At 46.0% G+C, this 20,089-nt stretch overlaps 1 protein-coding gene across 2 annotated transcripts; it reads left to right on the top strand.

The window, feature by feature from the left end:
* Nucleotides 1-1,381: 1,381 nt before the first annotated feature.
* CD83 (CD83 molecule) lies at nucleotides 1,382-19,327 on the top strand. Of its 2 annotated transcripts, none has more exons than XM_043908499.1 (5): nucleotides 1,382-1,590; nucleotides 1,683-1,798; nucleotides 14,357-14,567; nucleotides 16,101-16,207; nucleotides 18,167-19,327. In XM_043908499.1, the coding sequence occupies exons 1-5, from the start codon at nucleotides 1,554-1,556 to the stop codon at nucleotides 18,293-18,295; spliced, it is 600 nt and encodes a 199-aa protein (XP_043764434.1). In that variant the 5' UTR covers nucleotides 1,382-1,553; the 3' UTR covers nucleotides 18,296-19,327. The 2 variants fall into 2 exon arrangements, with proteins under 2 accessions (XP_043764434.1, XP_043764435.1); XM_043908500.1 differs by having other exon boundaries at nucleotides 1,410-1,590; nucleotides 18,170-19,327.
* Nucleotides 19,328-20,089: the final 762 nt, after the last annotated feature.

Raw genomic sequence — 20,089 nt, 5'->3', positions numbered from 1 at the left:
TGCTCACGCCAACAAAAACCCAGCGCAGCCAAAAGTAAATAAATATTAAAAATTAATGTGTCACTAAATAAACATAGAATTAAAAAAAAGAGTCTATTGCATACAGATATGTTTGACTATTTTCTTTTCTGTACCTAGTTTTATATCTTTAAAAATGTCTTAATTGAAACAGTAATTTTAGTGGGGGTTAAGGGGGAAAGGCACTTACACAGAGCTTGTGTGACTGTCAGTTGGTAGAGCCACGCTCAGGGCAAATGAAAACGTCACATTCTGCCATTCTTTTGAATTTCTTGCGTGGACAAAGGCGGAAGAGTTAGCTAGCAGTTTGCATCGGCAAGAGTGTCGGGAGACAGGCATGTTCATGCACCACAGATGGGAATGAAGAGTGAGGACACCTCTGTGGAGGTAATTTCAGCAATATTTAACAAAGCTGTGAATTCCCTTTGACCTGGTACATTGTCCTCTAGGTATTTATTCTAAGAAAATATATCATATTATGTATACATTATGAAGCAAAGTTTTATCTACACAGAAGTTCATCATAATAATCACAGTGTTGTTTCAATAACAGTGAAAGAAATAACTAATACTATCTAGACTAGTAACCCTAGACTAAGCATGTCTAACACTAGTAGGTTCTAATTTATCAAACAACTGTTAGATGGACTATTACGCAGCAGTAACAATGATGCTGTTGAATCCTTTTAATGATGTGGAAGCTCTTGCAAATATGAAGTCAATATGAATTACATATTACAAAATTACAGGTTACAAAACAGCATGTGGAGTATCTATGCATTGAAGCAAAGACTCCAAAATGTAACCAGAGGTTATTTCTGGTTGGTCAGAGGCAATCTCTATTTTATTCTGGATTTAAAAGAAATCTTTCTTATACATTTTCTCCCTCTCTGTGTGTGTATGTGTGTATAACCTTTGTTTTAACAGGAGAGGTTGTCCTTTGCTGAAATAATTTAAACAGCCTTGATGCTATGGATGGACAACGCCAGCAGGCAGGGGTGGGGCGGGGGGCGATGTATGACGGATTTGCCGGGTGCCTGGCAAAACCGAGTCTCATGATCATGGAACCAGGACAAGTGCGAGGACCTGGGTTCACCGTGATGGAGTAGCTCATCCACTCAGAACATGGTTTCGCTTCCACTCACAGGACCTAACAGCCCCGGCTGGCCCGGCTCCCGCCTCTGTTTGCAGGGTGTCCGGCGTGTGCGCGCGCGGCTGCCAAGCCCCGGGAGCGGCGCGTTCCGCCGGCACTGGGGTCGCCGCGGTCGGGTAGAGGCCAGAGCAGCATCACCACCAGCGACGCGGGCCGGGGGCTCGGGGAGGGGCCGGGCCCAGGGGGGCGGGGCCGGGCTCGGGGGCGTGGCCGAGCTCGGGGGCGGGGCCGGGGCTCTCCGGGTGGCCGCCGCGGGGGCGGGGGAGGTGCACCGCCGCTTCCGCCGCCCGCGGGGATCCCCCGGGACCGGCGCCCGGGGAAGTCCCTGGTGAGCGCGTGTATAAAAGCCGGCGCCAGGGCCCCTGGCCGGCAGTCTTCAGCGATGTCACGCGGGCTCCAGCTCCTGCTCCTGAGCTGCGGTAGGGCCTGCGGACGCCCGGCGCCCCCCGCCCGCCTCCCCGCAACACCCCCTTTTCTCGCTTGCTCACGCAGCTCTCTCTCCCTCTTGCAGCATGCAGCCTGGCACCCGCGGCGCGGGAGGTGAAGGTGGCCTGTTCGGAGGATGTGGACTTGCCCTGCACTGCCCCCTGGGACCCTCAGGTCCCCTACGCGGTCTCCTGGGCCAAGGTAAGTGCGGCCAGGCTGGCGGGTTAGGGTTTGGTGGTTTAATTGCAGGAGGGGGAACCACCTCCCTCGGGCCGGTGCCCCTCTGTGGCTGGGGGACCGGGGACATCGCCCGTAACTGCACTCGGTACCGGTACCGGGTCTTCGCACACGCCTCTCCCATCGCGACTCTAAGCCCATCCGCATCCAGGTACAGGCTGACATAGATGTGGTTCCCCCGGGGACCTTAAATCTTGCCTCTAAAGGTGGCCTGAGGTGAATGATCCAGATAAGACATTTTGGAGAGCAGAGAACCTCTTATTTGGATTAATTCTAGGGGCCACCTGTGGTTGTGGTCAGCAGGCCAGAGAGAAGGCAGCTGGTGAAGATTTGACACTGGCCATGAGGCATGTCTCTGGATTTATTATTTCTGCTGTTTGGTGACTGCGGTGCTTACACATTTGGGGAGAAGGGAGGCGGCAATTTGAGGGGAAAGATGACCGGATAGAAGCCAATGTAGGCTCTTTTCTTGGATGGTAGCTATCTGCCAGTCATCCCCTTTCTGGGAAACCCTTGGCCTCCTCCCCATCCCTTTCTCCTTCTCCCTCTGAGCATTCTGAAAGTTCCAGCAAGGAGGGCTTCTGTGATGGTGCATTGGAGGGTCCTCGTATGTAAAAGCAGTATCACCTACCCTACCACCAGAGGATTGAGTCAGATTGACGCTTTTTTAAGGTTTCCTCTCAACTCTAACCTTTTCAGCTTCTAAGATTGTGGTTGTGGTGGCCTTGCAAACCCAAGCAACCCAACTGTTTGCTGTCACTGGTTTATTTATATTTTTTTGCTCAGCACCTTTAATGAGGTTACTGCCACAGTGGCACCTCGGGTTGAAGCCCAGTGACTATGATATCCCAGCCTTGCTTTGGTTAGCTCGCTGATTGGTCATCCTACCTTGCTGGAAATCTCTGTGCCTTTGTAGTTTTCCACCAAACGCTGGGTTTTCTTCTGCCCACCATAAAAGATGCTGTAAGAACCTACAGAAGTATCTAGCCATTTAATAAGGCAGCCTAGGACCATTATCTCTCTGTGTGTGTGTGTGTGTGTTCTCTCGTAACCAGATTGTCAGTTCCCTAGGGACAGTGCCACAGCTTTTGTGTCTCCTGCAGGGCACCCAGTGTTTGCCCTGTTCGTTTCAAAGGTGCTCCGTGAATTCAGGCCAACCTTTTGTGATTATGCACCGTGGAAATGGTGCTGAGGCCCTGGGGGCCCTGTGTTGTGTATGCAAATAGGTTTGTTATTATTCCTGCTTCATTTCCACCTTAGTCACTGTGGGATCAGAGAAGACAGCAATTCCAAAATAGTTCCCTTGTAAAAACAATAGCATTTAAACAGAAATATTGGAAAACCAGTATTATTTGGGTAGTCACCACCTGCCAAGCTCTGAGGTAAATGTCTTCATGCATCAGCAGTTCCAGTGGACTTAAGAGATAAATCCTATCACTGATGAGGAAACAGCCTTAGGGCTGAAGTAACCTACTCACTGTTACACAGCTGGCTAGAGTTGGGGTTTGAATCCAGCAGTCTGGCTCCACAGCCTAAGTTCTTAGAGGTCTGTCTTGTTATTTCTGTTTTCTATCTTAATTCCTTAAAGAAAATGAAAGTGTCTTTGGGCTAGCCAGGCAGGGACTTGGTTATCTAAAAGGAGGGGAAAACATGAAACCATGATCCTTTCCAGACTAATTAAAAAGGGAAAACAATATTAATATCCCCAGGGGAGTAATTGCAAAGTACTCATGAAACAAGTAGATGAAATTTCAGACTGTAAAGTTCAAACAGTTGTCAAGTTAAATCTTGCACAGGGTCATTTGGAATGATGTAGTAAACCAGAGCGATTAACCTCTGGCTTTTCCTTGGATGTCAGCTGGTGATGTAACCCTATAATGTATGTGCTTGTTTGTTGAACACAGTTCTTACAAACTTTACCTTGAAGGGCTCTCAAAACTCTGCTAAGAAAAAAGACAACAGTCTCTTGGCATTCTATTTTTTCTGTTGGTCCATGGAATAGAGTCATTGAAAAATCACGCCCAATTTATTTGTTCAAGAAAGAAAGTGTGATGGAGTTGTGGTGGATAGGAGAGCTGTGCTATTTCAGTAAACTAATCAGATACCTTGAAAGTGATACGCTTTGTTTTTCAAGCTCTTTTTAACAGATCTCAGCATATTCTGTAGATATTTGTTTTTTTTCCAACCCAGTAATTATACTTTTTTGCATCAATTGTGCTTGTACAACAAAAACGGTAATGTTCTGGAAATAAAGCCAGTGGTGAAATACTGAAATTCTTTGTTTTACAGAAGATTATCTTGTCATTTTCACCCACAACTTTCTTGTAAAATGTTTCCATGAAGCTTTAGAGGTAGTTATAAAGTGGGGAATTTAAGCCTGGTGACCACAGCCAACCTCACTGCATCATCAGTAGGGTAGTTGGTAAAACCACTTTGCACAGTTGTGGGCAGTGTGCCGGACAAGTAAGCAGAGAGTCTTTTGCAGTGTGGGTTTTCTCTGTCCGCCAGATTGAATCACATTCTTGCAGGTTTTCTGCATACCACAATTACAGTTATAATGACTCACGATTAAAAAATCCATTTACCACTCAGTTCCCTGGCACCCCGGAGCATTCTGCCACTGTCCAGTTGGCACTGATTACTTGCAGTGAACAAAAGAGCCCATGTAAACCATGTGTTTCTTTTCATGTGCCTTTTACCAGAAGACTCAAAGCAGACGGTGTCTAGTTAGTGTTTGCAACATTAGCGTGAGTTGGGAAGGAACAATGTCCATCTTATTCTGTGTGTCTCCAAGATACAAAGACAGGGGGTTGGGGTTGAGGAATATAATCTAGACTTGCACGGGGCGTGGGGTCAAAGGTGGAGCCAAGAGTGGGCGCTGGTAGCCCCATTCCAGTTAGCCCAACTCTTCTTTCTCTTCCCAACTGGGATCCAAGAATGGGACCTCCTCTCATCCCTTCCTGTATTGTACCCTTTAAAGCAGAGTGAATGATTGAGAAGAAAAAGAAAATTCAGTATATGCATCCAGTTTAGCTGTTAAGATCGTGAATAGATTGTGGTTGTTGGAGGAGATGTTTTGAGATATTATAATGCACATAGGCTTTGGTCCAGCCCTCTTCTACCAACGGCCGTGACCTCTGGTTAGATTCTAGCATAAGAAGATCATTGCACAATTCCATGTCTGCCAGGAGAAAGACCATCCGTTCAGGGGCCAGTCTGTGCTTCTCGTGGGGCAGCCTGGTCCATGCTCTCTTTCACGAGGCTACAGTAGGTCCGGCGGGGCAGGATGGCATTGGGTGCATGGAGCGTCTGGGCGTGGGTGAGGTTGGCCACTGCTGATGATGAGAGGTTACTCACGAGGGAAACATATCTCCATCTCGTATTGTTCTGGGAGCCCCCACAGCCTGTGTTGATGCATATCGAAAGAGGATCTAGGTTTCATCTCTGAGTGACACTGCGGAGGAGAGGACAGACCTGCGTCACAAGACAAGTGCCCTTTTTAGATGATTTCCAAGGGAAGGGATAAAGGGGAAGTGAGACCGTGATTTCAGAGACTAGAGCAGACTTGACTTTTATCATATTTAGAAGAGCTGCAGCTGTGGCAGGTCAGGGGCTCTTCTGGGGACTAAGGGAGAGCAGGTTGATGGCTTGTGTGTGGCCACTTGGAAAGTTCTAAGATAGTCGTTCCACGGCTCTTGCTTGTCCTTGATGTGTTTGTTAAGAGCTGTCCGCCATGGGCATCGCCAGTCTCCTATATTCTGTCTCTGTAGCATCTTGTGTGATAGTGAGCCACAAAGCAAGGAGGCGCTAAGGAGGCGCCCTCGGAGGGTCTAGGCTTGATGAGTGGCCCGGGCAGATGGCAGCAGCTCAGCTACCAACTCTGACAGCCCCACGAGGAGACAATGCATGCCGCTCACCGCACTTAACCTGATTCTAGAATGCTGTCTGCTTTAAGATAAGAGTTCAGATGTTTTAGGAGAAGAAGGAAACATTTCCATATTAAATATAGAAGCACCGAAACACTCAAATGTAAAAAACAAGGCTTGTGTGAGCGTCAAAGAAAAGTCATATCATCCCCATTGGGCCCAGTATTACTTGACCTGATTGAATAACCATTAGGTCAGACTATGAAAGGCATAAAGTTAGTTTTCAGATGCCTGTCATATTTACATTTTCATCATTTAGTTAATATTTCTATGTCCCAAATGTGTGCCAAGTCCTGGGCCTGGCAGTGGCTGTCCTAAGACCAATCCAGAACATTTACCAGAGGACAGAGGCATGGACCTGGAAGGCACAGGTGTTTTGGGGGAGCTGATGGGTAACTACTAATCTGGAAGGAAGGATTATCTCACAGAGGACAGGGAGGTAGTGCCAGCAAGCAGGCTGGGAACAGAGGGTGAAGCCCCCTGAATGCTGAATCATGTGGGCTAGAATTTGGTCCATTCAGCGTCAAGGAGCCTTTGACAGTTTTTAGGCAAAGAGGACAACATAATGGAAAATATCTCAGAAGAAAATCGTATTTCTTACTGTGAGAGGTAGAATATAATTAATCCTGGAAGATGAGTGTCAGAGGCAGGCTGCAGTCTTGTGCTGCGGTGAAACTGCCGTTGAGTTAACTCTGTGAGCTGTGGCACACAGCTCCGTTAACTCTGTGGCAATGCTTGCCTGGGGTTCACCTCCCCTTTCTCTCTTGGTCACCAGTCCTGTTGTCCATGTGCTTCTAGGGACCAGTGAGCCAGGCTGTGGAAGAAATCCCAGCCAGATGAAAATGATGGAGCACTGAGATTTTTGGACCATGATGAGAAACGTTGCTAAAAATCTTTCAGCTTGGAAGAGGGGTGGGAGGGAAAAGACAGCTGAGAGTGAAATACTAAAAACTGCAAACACTTGTTTTCCATAAATAAAAGGGGGAACCCGAATCACATGAGGACTGATGATCTTAGTTCTGTATATGGTTATGTCACTTCACAAAGAAGAGGAAGTTAGGAGAAGGTCTCGGTGATATAAGGGAAGGTTTTATGTAGGGCAGGACTAAAAAGAGATTCATTACCTTAAAAGGGGGCTTCCTCCATCTATTAATACAACTGTTCTCCATAAGCCCTTCCTGGAAACTCTTGGGATAACCCCAGAATTTCTACCAACAGTCCCTAGCTCACAACAGAGCTGAACTAAAGTGCTTCTTTAAGACTCTTTCCACCCTGAAGCACATTTTTGACTTTTGTTTTTGCGCTGAGGTCTACCTGGGTCAAATTTCTGTGTGTCCTGTAGTTCTGGTACAGATGTAAGAGCCCAAGGCTTGTGAGTATCACTTGATATTTTTGTGGAACACGAGTTAGTCTACCGCATGTTCTTGTCTCAATTGTCCAAGAGAAGACAGATCCCAGAAGAACGGGTAGTTGTCCAGGATTATTGGTCCAGATGGGGAAAACCAAAGGGAAAAGACAGATACTTCTTGCTGTGGAGAATTCATATTCACCTATGGCCAGGCTCACTGGGTCAGCTCTGGAGAACAGAGGTTCTGAGTCCAATCAGACCCTGGTGTCTCTTTCCCTGAGGAATGGGAGGCATGTGAGCCCAAGTGACAAAGCAGGACTGGCCCTGAGGTTGGAGCCGTGTGAAGGTCCTCCTTTATGTGCCACGTTTATTTTTGGAGTGAGACAAGGTGCACCTATCAATTAGCAATCTTTCTGTTGTGAAGGCTTGTAATCCAGTCAAAACTGGCTTCAAGAAAAGGGAATATATCGGCTTCTATAGTTGAAACAATTTTTTTTTAATGAAAATATGGTTCATACTTCAGTTATGGTTGATGTTGTGGGTTAATGTCCCACAAAATGACATGTGTCAGTCCTAATCCCTGGTGTTTGTGAGTGGAACCTTATTTGGAAATGAGGTCTTTGCAGATGTAACCAAGTTAAAATGAAGTCATGCTTAATCAGGGTGGACCCTGCATCCAGTGACTGATGTCATTAAAAGAAAACCGAGGCAGAGACAGACACACAGGGAGAACCCCATGTGAAGATGGCGGCAGAGATGGGAGTGATGTGTCTACAGATCAAGGAATGCCAGTTTCCAGCATCACCAGAAGCTGGGAGCAAGGCATGAGACAGATTCTCTCCTTCAGAGAGCGTGTGACCCTGCCAGCACCTTGATGTTGGACTTAACAGCCTCCAGAACCACGAGAGAATACAGTTCTGTTGTTTTAAGCCACCCAGTTTGGAGTAAGGCTAGATGTGGAGGTTCATGGCTGTCCACAGGACTTGGTAACTTTCTGTCTCTCAACCTGCCCTTCCTTTGTGTTGGTTTTCTTGTCAGCCTCCACGAGGCAGTGAGATAGTAGCCGATAACTGCAGACCTGTCTGTCCTCCCAAGGTCAAGTGCCAAGGAAGAGATTGCGCCTCTTCCATCTCAACAAATGTCTGATTATGCTCAAGTGGCTTTGATTGGGTCATGGTTTGTCAGAACCAGTCTTACTGGTCACAGAGGTCAGGCTTGGGTCAAGTGTGCCTTTTCTAGAATGAGAGGTATTACCCTTGAAGAACATGAATTCAGAGGATTCAGGAATTCAGGAACACCCCTCCAGGGTCCAGCAGGATCCGTAAGAAGCTCTTGGGAGAAGGATGATTCGCATGAACAGTGAGTAGCCTAACCTTCTCTTCAAATCCTAGTTCCAGAGGAGCTTTACCAATTACGATGATGCCGTAGAAAATTCAGAATATTCTGACTATTTTGGAGACCTTGTGGATAGAAAAATAATTTCTCTCTAGAGCAGAGATTGAGACTTCTAGAACAGCTTTGCCAGAGAGGAGACAGGAAGGATCAGCAGGAAGAAATGACTGAATGGGTGGCTAGAGATAGAAAGCTGTCGGATATAACACCAATTCCTCTGTCCAACATTACCACTTACAAAGCACTATTGTATGTTTTCTCATTTGATCCTTAAAATAACCAAGAGGGAAGTAGGTAGTTACAGGTGAGGAAATCAGAGTCAGAGGTGAAGGGATTTCCCAGCAATGACCCAGTTATCTGATGAAGCAGCCAGGGCTTGACCTCAGGCCCTCTGATTCTGGATCGACTTATGCATTGTTTTTAAAATTCACTCATTCATTCAGTAAATAATGTCTTTGTGAATATTTCCTAAGTGCAGGGAAGTATTTAGAATGCTGAAGGAAACCTTAGCTGTGAAAAAAAAAGAGAGTGGTAACATTTTTAGGTGTGATTGACATTATGCTCCATGATCCACCTACATCATCATAGGTATCTTCACACCAACTTTGGGAGATGTTAATTACCCTTCCGCCATCTCAGGGGAGCAAATGAAGCCTGAGGGCTCTTCAGTCCCTTTCGCCGAGAGCAGAGCTAGCGGTGGGATTTGTTTCCACATCTGCCCAAGTCCAAAGCTCTTCATTACATCGCCTCTGCCATACTCATGGCTCTGTTACAGCCATAAATCCAAGTCTGTCTGTTAGACCCAGTAAATTTCAAAGTGGAAAATCATTTTTCCAATAAAACTACACTTAGAAAAAACGATGTTAATGCTCATACATTCTACCCTCATTATGACATCAACCTCTGAGCCAAACTATTTTGTACGTTATAAAGAGCTGTTTTTATGATGAATGGGGATTATATTGGCACTTTAATTGAGTTAGAAACCAAGGTACATGAATGTTAGTGCATGGGAAATGCAATAAAAAAAAAAAAGCTGTTCAATGTGATTGGAATATATCAGATTAATTTAATACCACCTTAAGTACTTAATGTCCATTCCTTTAAATATATTTAATTAAATTGTTGGATTAAATATTTATATGCATATATGTGTGCACACATTTTTACCCTCAAAAAATCTCTTCCTTTTCTTTTACTTTACTATCACATTCCAAACACATGTCATATGTGATAAATTCAGATTTCAGGGTTGTCAAATCAAAATTCTTTGCTGTAGGAATGAAACAAATATGGTATATAGTAATCTAGATAATCTAGGTAATCTATGGTAATCTATGAAGTTAGCATATATTTGGATAAAATTATGTAAACTTCTAAAAAACTTCTCACAGTAAGGATTTTGACTGAAATATTGGTTCTGTTTCAGCCATATTTAGATATTTACTTGATTTGTTTCTCTCTAGTTCAAATTTATCCACCAGTTAAAAAAAAACTTAATTCACATGCCTTTAAAATTAGTACTTGTATTTGCTTGATTTAGTATTCAGTGTTTTAATTTAAGGCTTAGGTCTCCATCTTAGAGAATGAATATGGTATTTAAATTATTTAGTCAAATTGGAGGCCTTGAGACTAGTCAAAGGTCTATAGGCCTTCTGAAAAGGAGATGTCTTATATTTCGCCCTTTTCTGTTTCAATTGGGAAGAATTTGTCAGCATAAGAGTTAATGCACGAAATGTGGAATTTAAAAACATAATTGGGGTGAATGTTTTGAGGAATTAATTTGTTCACTTCATGCTGTGGTCCAGCCCTCTGCAATATTAGCCTCGCAGAGTGTGCGCTAAATAGTCCCCATCAATTACACTTGGCTGTGAATGAATCCGAGGGTTCCTTTTGTTATAAATTATTATTTCCTAAAATGCTTCTGCAGAGAGGCAATGAAACACTTTTAGATTTGGAATGCTGGGAGTCGTTCTTGCCAGTGGTTGATTTTGAGCCAGCTCAAATGTTTATAAGAACTCATAAAACCAGGCGAAGTTGAGGATGGCCCATTTGCTGTAATTCCATGTTCCTCCCCCTGAAATTCCTCTGATTCTTGAACGGTGCTGCTCCAGCCATGGCTAACTCACCCTCTACTGCAGTGTGATGGCTGCTTGGCCACCGCGCAGAAGACGAGGATTTGATCTTTTGCATAAAGTCTCTTTTGCATATGGTCTCTTGGTACTGCGAGCACCTCACTCCCATCATAAGCATGTGACATTAATGTGAAAACTACAACTAAATTTTTTTGCAGCTGTACGCAAAAGGCAGGGCAAGTAGGACAGGCAATGTACATACCTACAGCTTGAAGCTAAGGGAGGGCTCTGAACAATTTCCAGGTGCACTGCATGAATTTACAGAAGCCTCCTTTTGTTACAGTGAGTTATCAGGCACAGAGAACTGTTCATTACTTTGGCAAGAGGACTCAGGTTATCAGCCAGTACTTCTCTCAGTTCTCCGGGTCTTTCAAGAAGACCCAGGAAGGGGTCATTGAAAGATGACCCTGTGAAAGTTAAGATATTTTTGCCTGATCTCACTGAGGGCTGCCGCGGTTCAGTAAATCATATTTCTGAAGGCCGCCTTGGGATTCTTTGACTTTCCTCTCCTTCTTACTTTCATTCATGATCTCACCCTGCCTTTGCTTTGCTATTTGAAAATAACCTCTCTGGAGGTTCTGCCAGACACCTGTGGAAATCTGACCATCACTTAAACTACTGTTGTGTTGTTACTGCTGATTTTTTAAAATGAATTTTCTGCAAGTAGATAGCAAGCCACTGCCGGTCAGTTCTGATCCCCACCGCATACTTGGCTCAGCAGTTCCCAGCAGCCATCGTGATAAGGGGCCCATCTTCATGTAAATAAAGCACAATAGTTTATATTTCTACTAGCTTTCAGAGGGGTTCTCAGTTTTGATCTTGACTTTCAGACGGGCCTTTCTGAGTTGAGGGAGGGGTCACTGGATAGGAGAGAAGATCCCTCCGATGGAGAAAACCAGAGGTAGATAATCTCAAACTGACTGTTGCAGCCAAGCTCACGTCTTTTCCAATGCAGGGATTTCTAGCAAAACTGAGTTCCAGTGATGTTGGTTAGAAAGAGGGGCCTTCCTGGTGGCTCAGATTATAAAGACTCCACTGGTAGTATAGGAGACTGGGGTTTGATCCCTGGGTCAGGAAGGTCCCCCTGGAGAAGAGAATAGCAACCTGCTCTAGTATTCTTGCCTGGAGAATCCCATAGACAGAGGAGCCTGGCGGGCTACAGTTCATGGGGTCGCAAAGAGTCAGACATGACTGAGCGACTGACATGTTCACTTCTTGTGCTGTTAGAAAGAAATCTGAGTTGAACCCATTTGGAGGTTAATTCAGAAAAGCAAAGCAGGATGAGACAGTATCATGGGGACTGCAGAGATTAAGCTGAATTAATTAGTTCAAACTGGCCTTTGAGGCTGGGGTGGGGTATGGGGGGAGTCTTGGAAGCAATTGACCCTGGATGGTCCTGGGCAGCTGACGCACCAAAAGCTGTAGTCCAAGGGAGCCCTTCGTCAAGCAGTGGGTGAGGGGAGAGGTGCAGGTATGTGATAAGGCTGCACTTACTGGTTTCATCATGCCTGAAAAGAGGAGAACTGGGCTAACTTAGACGTGTTCTAGAATCAGTTCCTTGACCACAACTCCTTCTTTTGTTTTCTTGCTTTATTTTTGAACACCTAAATGCCCCAGTCTGTAGATCCTTGATTATTTAGCAAGGAACTTTTCAACACAAGCAAAACTTTCAAGAATTGCGATTGATGTTCAGAGACTCAGCCTGAGAGAAGCTGTTAGTTTCAGCCTGGTGCTGGGAGTGAATGAAGTGGGGATTCTTGCAGGAGCGATAAATCTACCACCAGATGTCTCTGCAGGCCACTCCACGGGCGTGCTCACTGGAGCTGGGGCTGCGGAGGCGGGAACCCGAGCTTCCCATGGACCTCACGGAGCATCCCCCGACCTAATACCTGAAGCAGAAACCGAGGAGGGTGTGTGTGTGCACACATGCGTGTATGTCTCCTGTGTTGAGCTGCCTCTGCCTCTGTTTCCCGCATTCCTTGGTTATTTATTTCCCTGTGCGGATGCCTAGTGAAACTAGGAGAGGAGTTGTAGGGTGCTCCCTGCAGGAGATGCTCCCTACAGGAGATGAAACAGTGGCAGGTGCAGCCAGAGAGGGCAGTGGTGCCAGAAACCAGGAAGGAATGCCACCAGACCCCAGGCCCCCTGCTGGTCCCCAGCCACTGAGCAAAGGCTCGGGGCTGCCCTGGAGCCCTGAAAACAGTGATTGGCTTTCCTGTTTCTGTAAATCAGGTTTAGAAGCTTTAAAACATTTCAGTGGAGGACCAACGAGCAAGTTAACTAGGCCAGTTAAAAATATACCTGGGGAGAAAGAGAATTGATGGTGAACATGGTGTGTACTTGATCGTGGGACTAGGAGATGATGGAAAGACTCCACCAGTTTCATCACAAAGATTGTTCAGGGAAAGAAAACCAGCCAGGTTAGTGTGGGTAAACTTGGCATCTACTCCTGTCAGGCTGATCCATCCTGGCTTCAGTGATTTAAGGCATAACTGCCGTTCCGTGGGGACTTCCCTGATGCTCAGCAGTGAAGAATCTGCCTGCAGTGCGGGAGCCGAGGAGACACTGGATTTGATCCCTGGGTCAGGAAGGTCCTCTGGAGGAGGGCATGGCAGCCCACCCCAGTGTTCTTGCCTGGTGAATCCCATGGACAGAGGAGCCTGGTGGGCTACAGTCCATAGGGTCGCGAAGAGTCGGACACGACTGAAGTGACTTAGCGGGCACATCTGCCCTTCCGTGTGTATCTTGGTACAACTGCCAAGTAGCCTGATAGAAAATCTCCACGTGGCGCTATTGTCAGCTGTCTTCCTGCCGTAGCAGAGGGCTGAGTGTGGCACATCCTCAGGGTCATGGATGAGCCCACATGTATGCCATTTCTGAAGGACAGGATGACTCTTCATGGGAGGCTTTGCTCATCTGCATCTCTGTGTTTTTTTGGTCAAGTTGTCCGGCAATGACCTTAACAAATTTAGGAACGTTTTCTAAATAAAACCCTGAGCTACAAAAATAAGAATCAGTCACTGGATGAGTTGGTATCTGAAGAAAACAAGGGAACATTGAATAGACAACAGCCGGCAAGAGAATGTGATTCAGCGTGATTCATGCACTTCATCACATAATCATCAATGATGCAAGGTTATTGTCAACAGGAACACTGTCTTCTTCATGTAGAGTGGAAGTTGGGATACAGAGAATCATAAAATGCAGTCCTGATCTTATTCCAAAAAGAGATGGCACCGTAAAGAATCCTCTTAGATTCTCTCCTCCCCCCTGCAAACATCACATATACTCACAGTATCTTTTTTTAAAACAGCCAGCTGAGGGTAGATTTTATGAAAGTAAGAGGTAGAATATTGACATCTCGGAGACCCAAGGGCTTGTGGGTTCTGACAGTAGAGCATGATGCAAATCTGACTCTTGCTTTTTAAATTTATTTTATTGAAGTATAGTTGATTTGCAGTGTTGTGTTCATTTCTGCTGTAGAGCAAAGTGAGTCAGTTATACATGTATACATTCTTTTCCAAGATGGTTTGTCACAGGATATTGAAGATAATTCCCAGTGCTATACAGTGGGACCTTGAGGTTTATTCATTCTCTGGGTAATAGTTTGCATCTGCTAATTCCAAGCGCCCAGTCCACCCCTCCCTACCCCGTCCCCCTTGGCAACCACAAGTCTATATACTCTTGGTCCCTGAGTCTGTATGTGATTCTTTCTTAACAGCTCACAGACGGGGGAGCAGAGAGGGTGGAGGTGACCCAGGAAGACCTGCAGTCCCCTCAGCAGAGGAACTCTTCAGAGGCCCCCAGGGAACGGCAGTACTCCCTGAGACTCCGAAACACTACGAGCTGCAACTCGGGGACCTACAGGTGCACTCTGCTGGGTCCGGAAGGGCAGAGAAACCTGAGTGGCACCGTGACCCTCAAGGTGACAGGTGAGGTGGTCTGCAGCACCTGTTTTTTTCCTACAGCGTGCAGGACACTTTGTGTAAGTCCTGACCTCGATCCGCTCAATCCAATTTTAATTCAGAAGCTGTGGATCACATCTGCGTCTGAAAGCTACATTCTGCTGCAAGGGTAGCATAACTTTCTCTGCCTTCTTTTTGCTTTTCCTTTTTTTTTTTTTTTTTAAGGAATCTAGCCCAGTTTAATTGGGGTAGATGGCAAATGGAGTCAAGCAACTAAATCTGACTATTGTTTATCCATTAAGAGGCCTTTGGAGCCAATAGGAAGTTTCCAAGTCTAGTTTTTGGAAGACAGAGAAACTGGGTAGTCTTGAATTTATCAGATAGCTGTGCAATATTCTGCTCACTGGGGGCTCTCTAATCTGGCCTAAGAGAGCTGCTACATGTTTCCACCTTTTTCAACATGAGAACAGAATTTCTTTCCCACTTACAGCGACTGAATGTCACAATACCTCAACTCAGACCAAAGAAAGAGAGTCCAGTAAGAAAAGAGGCTTCTCAAGTAGAAGGCACATTTTTACTCTGTGCAGTAAGACCAGGAACTCGAGTGTCAAGACAGGGATTATCTCCTTGGACTTTTTTCCATAACTTTTCTTGATATAGCTTAAAATATGCCTTGCATCTGACTTTGGCCCAACTCTTGTTAGCAGCTTGAAATGACAAACATGTTGTTACAGAGACCCTGACTTTGTGTAGCAGCTATTGTCTCCTTCCACGGAGGAGCTTAAAGGAATCTGACTCAAGATCGTATTCCCACACTCATGAGAAGGCAAGCACTGGTTAGGGGCCAATGTTTGGATTTTTTTAAAAGTTTTCTTTTCTTGGCATGGTCCATTTTCAAAGTCTTTATTGAATGTGTCACAGTACTGTTTCTGTTTTATGTTTTGGTTTTTTGGCCACAAGGCATGTGGGATCTCAGCTCCCCAATCAGGGATGGAACCATCACCCCCTGCATTGGAAGGCGAAGTCTTAAACATTGGACCACCAAGGAAGTGCCTCAGTATTTGGACTTGGTTCACTATCTCACACAAACACACACACCCGATATGCTTCTCAGTCTCCAGCCCTATTCTCTACTGTGTTTGAGTTCATGGCACTTACCACGCCTGCCCTGATACGGTCTCTGCTTTATTCCCTGCTGCCTCCTGGTGCAGTCAGCCCTGAGTATCATTCACGTGAATGAGAAATGGAGCGACCCGGCAGGAAGAGCAGAGAGGGCGGGTGTGTCCTGCGGGGAGCGGGGAGCAAACGAACAGAGAACAGCTGACTTGCTTTCCTGTCCTCTGCAAAGGCGGTGCTGTCACCAATTTAAGTGGTCAGACTAGAGCCACTTGGATCTGGTTCAAATATGAGCTCAGCTGCTCATTAGCATGTGACCTTGAGCAAACCTCTGATTGAGTCTAAGCCTTGCTTTTCTCATCTTCAAAATGGGGATGCTTGGTTTTTCACCTTGGTAGAAGAGTCCATTCAGTGGCTTCATATATTACTTATTTCTTTTTGCAGGATGCTCTAAGGGACACAGAGGGGAGACTTTTAAGAACTACAGAGCTGAGATCATCCTGCTGTTGGCTCTGGTCATTTTCTACGTAACACTCATCATTTTCACTTGCGTAAGTATCTTTCGCAAACATCTCTCATTAAGAGATTACCTGGGGCACCAATCTGAACGCCTTTTGTAGATGGTGCGAATCATTTAATAATAGCAAGGGAAGGGACCTGTTCTCAGAACTCTGGCCTTACTGAGGTCCCCAGACTGTGAGACTCTCTGAGAGACTCCCAGCTTGTTCTCCATCTGGTGGTTATGCATAGACCCGTTTGAGGAGAAAGTGAATCAGGAGGTGAAGGAAGTTTGTGAAAGGTGAAAGGATCCTCTTAGGGCACTAGCAGGCCGGGACATCCCTGGCAGTTCAGTGGTCAAGGCTTCACCTTCCAGGGCTCGGGATGCAGGTTCAATCCCTAGTTGGGAAGCTGAGATCCCACGTGCCTTAGGGCCAAACAAACAAAAAATAAACAGCAGAAGTATTGTAACAAATTCAATAAAAACATTAAAAAAATGGTCCACATCAAGAAAAAAAGTCTTTAAAAAAGTACCAACAGGGCTTGTAGATATGCTGGAAGACCGTGGGACCTTGCCCGTCCAACACTGGAAGAGGGGCTCTTCTGCCCATAGATGGATAAGCAAGCCTGTCCACTCCAGTGATGGATTTGTCTCCTTCATCTGCCCTTGAACTCTTTTCTCTTAGAGCCGAGGTCCCCAGCCTCCGGACCACGGATTGGTAGCTCTTGTTCTGTCAGGAGTGGCAGTAGATTAAAGTGCACAATAAATGTAATGCACTTGAATCATCCCCAAACCATCCCCCTTACCCTGCCACCCCTGGTCCACAGAAAAATCATCTTCCACGAAACTGGTCCCGGGGGCCAAAAAGGTTGGAGACTGCTGTCTTAGAGTCCCTCTAATAACTTTGGTACTTCCACTGTGTTTTAAGCATTAACCTTGAGAAGTCAGAGGTACACAGGGCAGGTTCTGGGTGGAGGATGGCTGTCCGTATCCTTGACACGCCCTTGAGCTGTTGGATGCGGACTCCAGCCGAGACTCCTCCCTGCCCCCCACGCCTCCTCGTGTGTGGCTGCTCACCTGGAGTCACAATGGTTGTGGGGGAGCAGGGCCAGCTCCAGGCCGGACCCACCAGGAAGTCATCGGTCTCGTAGGCTTGAGCGGGAACAGGAAGTCCTGGCCATTTGGGGACCAGGACATGGGTCACCCTGGAGCCACTCCAGGCTGGTTCTTGATACTCACTGGGCCCTTCTATTCACTTAGTGGACTCTCTGGCCCAACACTCATCTCTCTGGTTGCTATTTTAGACGTGGATCCAGTATGAGTGAGCACGTGCCGTTTACAGGGCTTTATGTAAGCATTGAGGGGATGTAAAAAGGCTAAGACATTTGTCCTTCCTTCCAAGCGACTTAGCAGCAGCAGCAGGGAACTTACAGCTTGGTCTTTAGAGTTATTTGCACGTGAGAAGATAATTGTTGTTTAGTTGCTCAGTCGTGTCCAACTCTTTTGCAATCCCCTGGACTGTAACCCACAAGGCTCCTCTGTCCATGGGATTTCCCAGGCTAGAATACTGGAGTGGGTTGCCATTGTCCTTCTCCAGGGGATCTTCCCGACACAGGGATCGAACCTGGGTCTCCTGCATTGGCGGGCAGATTCTTTACCATGGAACCACCAGGGAAGCCCATAATTAGAATGACCTGGTGGTACATTTTAAAAATGAGTGACTTTAGTGTTTTGTTGGCAAATGCCGATTTCTCTAGGCACTGACTTCCCATGCAGGAAATCCTAATGGTAGGGTCTGGAAATGGCCCCAGTCTGTGACTCCTTGTTGAGCTTCAGAGATACAGTGAACTAGTGGAAGCCCACCGTAGACTGAGTGCGATAGTGAGCCTCAGGAGGGCGCCCAGATGAACTGTCCAGCCAGCTCCTAGTGAATGGAGTTTAAATCAAGGTGATGCGTTTTTCCGATTGTTCACTTCTCAACGTGTCTCTTTTATTTGACTTTATTTTTCAGAAGTTTGCACGACAGCAGAGTATATTTCCAGACTTTTCTAAGCCTGCCCTGGAACATGCTTTCCTCCCAGTCACCTCCCCAAATAAGCATCTGGAACCAGTGACTCTTCACAAGACAGAACTGGTGTGAGCAGGGTTTCTGCACCTTTTTTCTGAGGTCGAAGGCTCCGTGGTGTGCATCCACGTCACCCTGGACAGGAGAAGCATGAGCCCCATGTGAAGACAACATCCTTTCTGTGAAGCCCTTCGCTTGACTGAAGCATCCCAAAGTGGATCCCACCTCACTGTCTGTGAGCAGGGCTTTGAAATGTATGATGTGAGCACCACACAGGGAGCCACCTGCAGGGTGCTTTCCAGTATTGCTGCTTCATGACCTTCTAGCGTTTTATTCAGCTATCTGGTCAACCTCTTTTTTTTTTTTTTTCCCCCTCAGTCCTAGAGAAGCTGTGGTGAGATGCAGTTGGAAAAGGACCTTGGGAAATACGAGTGCCCGGAGCTAGTCCTGTGTAGACTCTTGAGGACAGCTGTCCTCTTCCACATCTGGAGCACATCTCTGAACGTGCTGTTTTCTTGTCTGAGCCCAGATGTTTTATATCTGGGCGAAATCGACAGGCCAAGCTGTGAGACAGGGGGAAATATTTAGCAGCTAATTTCCCTCCGTGAAGGCCCTTCTATTACCAAGGGGTAGGATGTGTACATAGAAATAGCAGGTCCGTGAACTGCCCCCAACTGGGCCTTTTTAATCTAGGAAAGACATCCATAAAGAGGCAAGAGCGAAGAGTGCCACGTTTATTTTTATTAAGTCATCTGTGTATTCTTGTCAAAAAAGGGATTTGTGGTTTTCCTCCTTTTGAAATCCGTATCTTCAGTTCGATGTCATTGTAACTGACAAGCAGCGTGCTTATGGAGGGTGAGAAGAAATCAAAGATGGTGAGAGTAGGAGAGAGACCCATGAAGGGACCTGGTAGAAAATGCTGGACCAATCATGCATGCAGCCTGGGTGCTGACGCCAGTTGTCCCCCTGTCTAGCTGTCTGATGGTGTCTGCTTTTTCTGTTGTAAACCAAAACACATAAACCAAAAGGTGGTCATGTGTGTTGATTGAAAAAAAATGTATGTGAAAATGCTTTGAAAGAGTATAAAGCACTATCCAGATTCCAGACTTCTTTTGGTCATTTTCCTTATTACTCCAGGGGTGTTCTGGGCATGAGAAAATACTTTTCATTTTTCATGTTTTCCATCGTCCCAAACAAAGAAGGCAACAAGGGACACTTTCCCATCATGTTATGTATGAATTCCTTTGGGGAAGTGAGGCCGGTTGAGTGGTCTGTTCTTGAAGCAGCAGCCAAAAGTTAACTCCAAGATGTGGACACTCAGGAGTCACCCGGCCACGGGGAGAAGGGAGTTCTCAAATGTTCCATTGATGTTCTGGTGATTGTTGGGTTTCTCTTATCAAACTTGGCCTTGCCCCCACGTACTTTCCAAAGAGAATATTGCCCACGCTATTATTAGAAAGTTAAAAGAATGCCAAGTTTACTGTTTTTGCCTCTTTGTCATAGTTTTCATGTTATTAAATGTATGCATGTGAAGGAAGAAAGAAATCTTCCTTTCTCTTTTATATTTGAAACTACTCATAAGATTTTGGGATGAGTGCTGGGAGGCCTGGAAACTAGTTTGAGAACCAGAACCCAAGGTGAAATTCTAGAAATGAAAGCTTGGCTGAGAACTTCCTCTGAGAGGGGGGTGGGGTGGGCTTTATGGCAGGTAGACCTCTTTGAAGCAGCAGCCTCTTCTTCCCAGAGATGCTCCTGAACCCACCCCTGAGTGGCCTCCCCACCAGGCAGTACAGGATCAGCTGGACCACATCCATGACCGCAGGTGGGAAGGATGGGAAGGAGAAGGGTTTCTACTTCAGAAGGATGTGT

This window comes from Cervus elaphus, chromosome 7 (genome assembly GCF_910594005.1).
Source record: "Cervus elaphus chromosome 7, mCerEla1.1, whole genome shotgun sequence".
NCBI classification, from domain to species: domain Eukaryota; kingdom Metazoa; phylum Chordata; class Mammalia; order Artiodactyla; family Cervidae; genus Cervus; species Cervus elaphus.
This window is presented reverse-complemented; position numbering and strand designations above follow the sequence as displayed.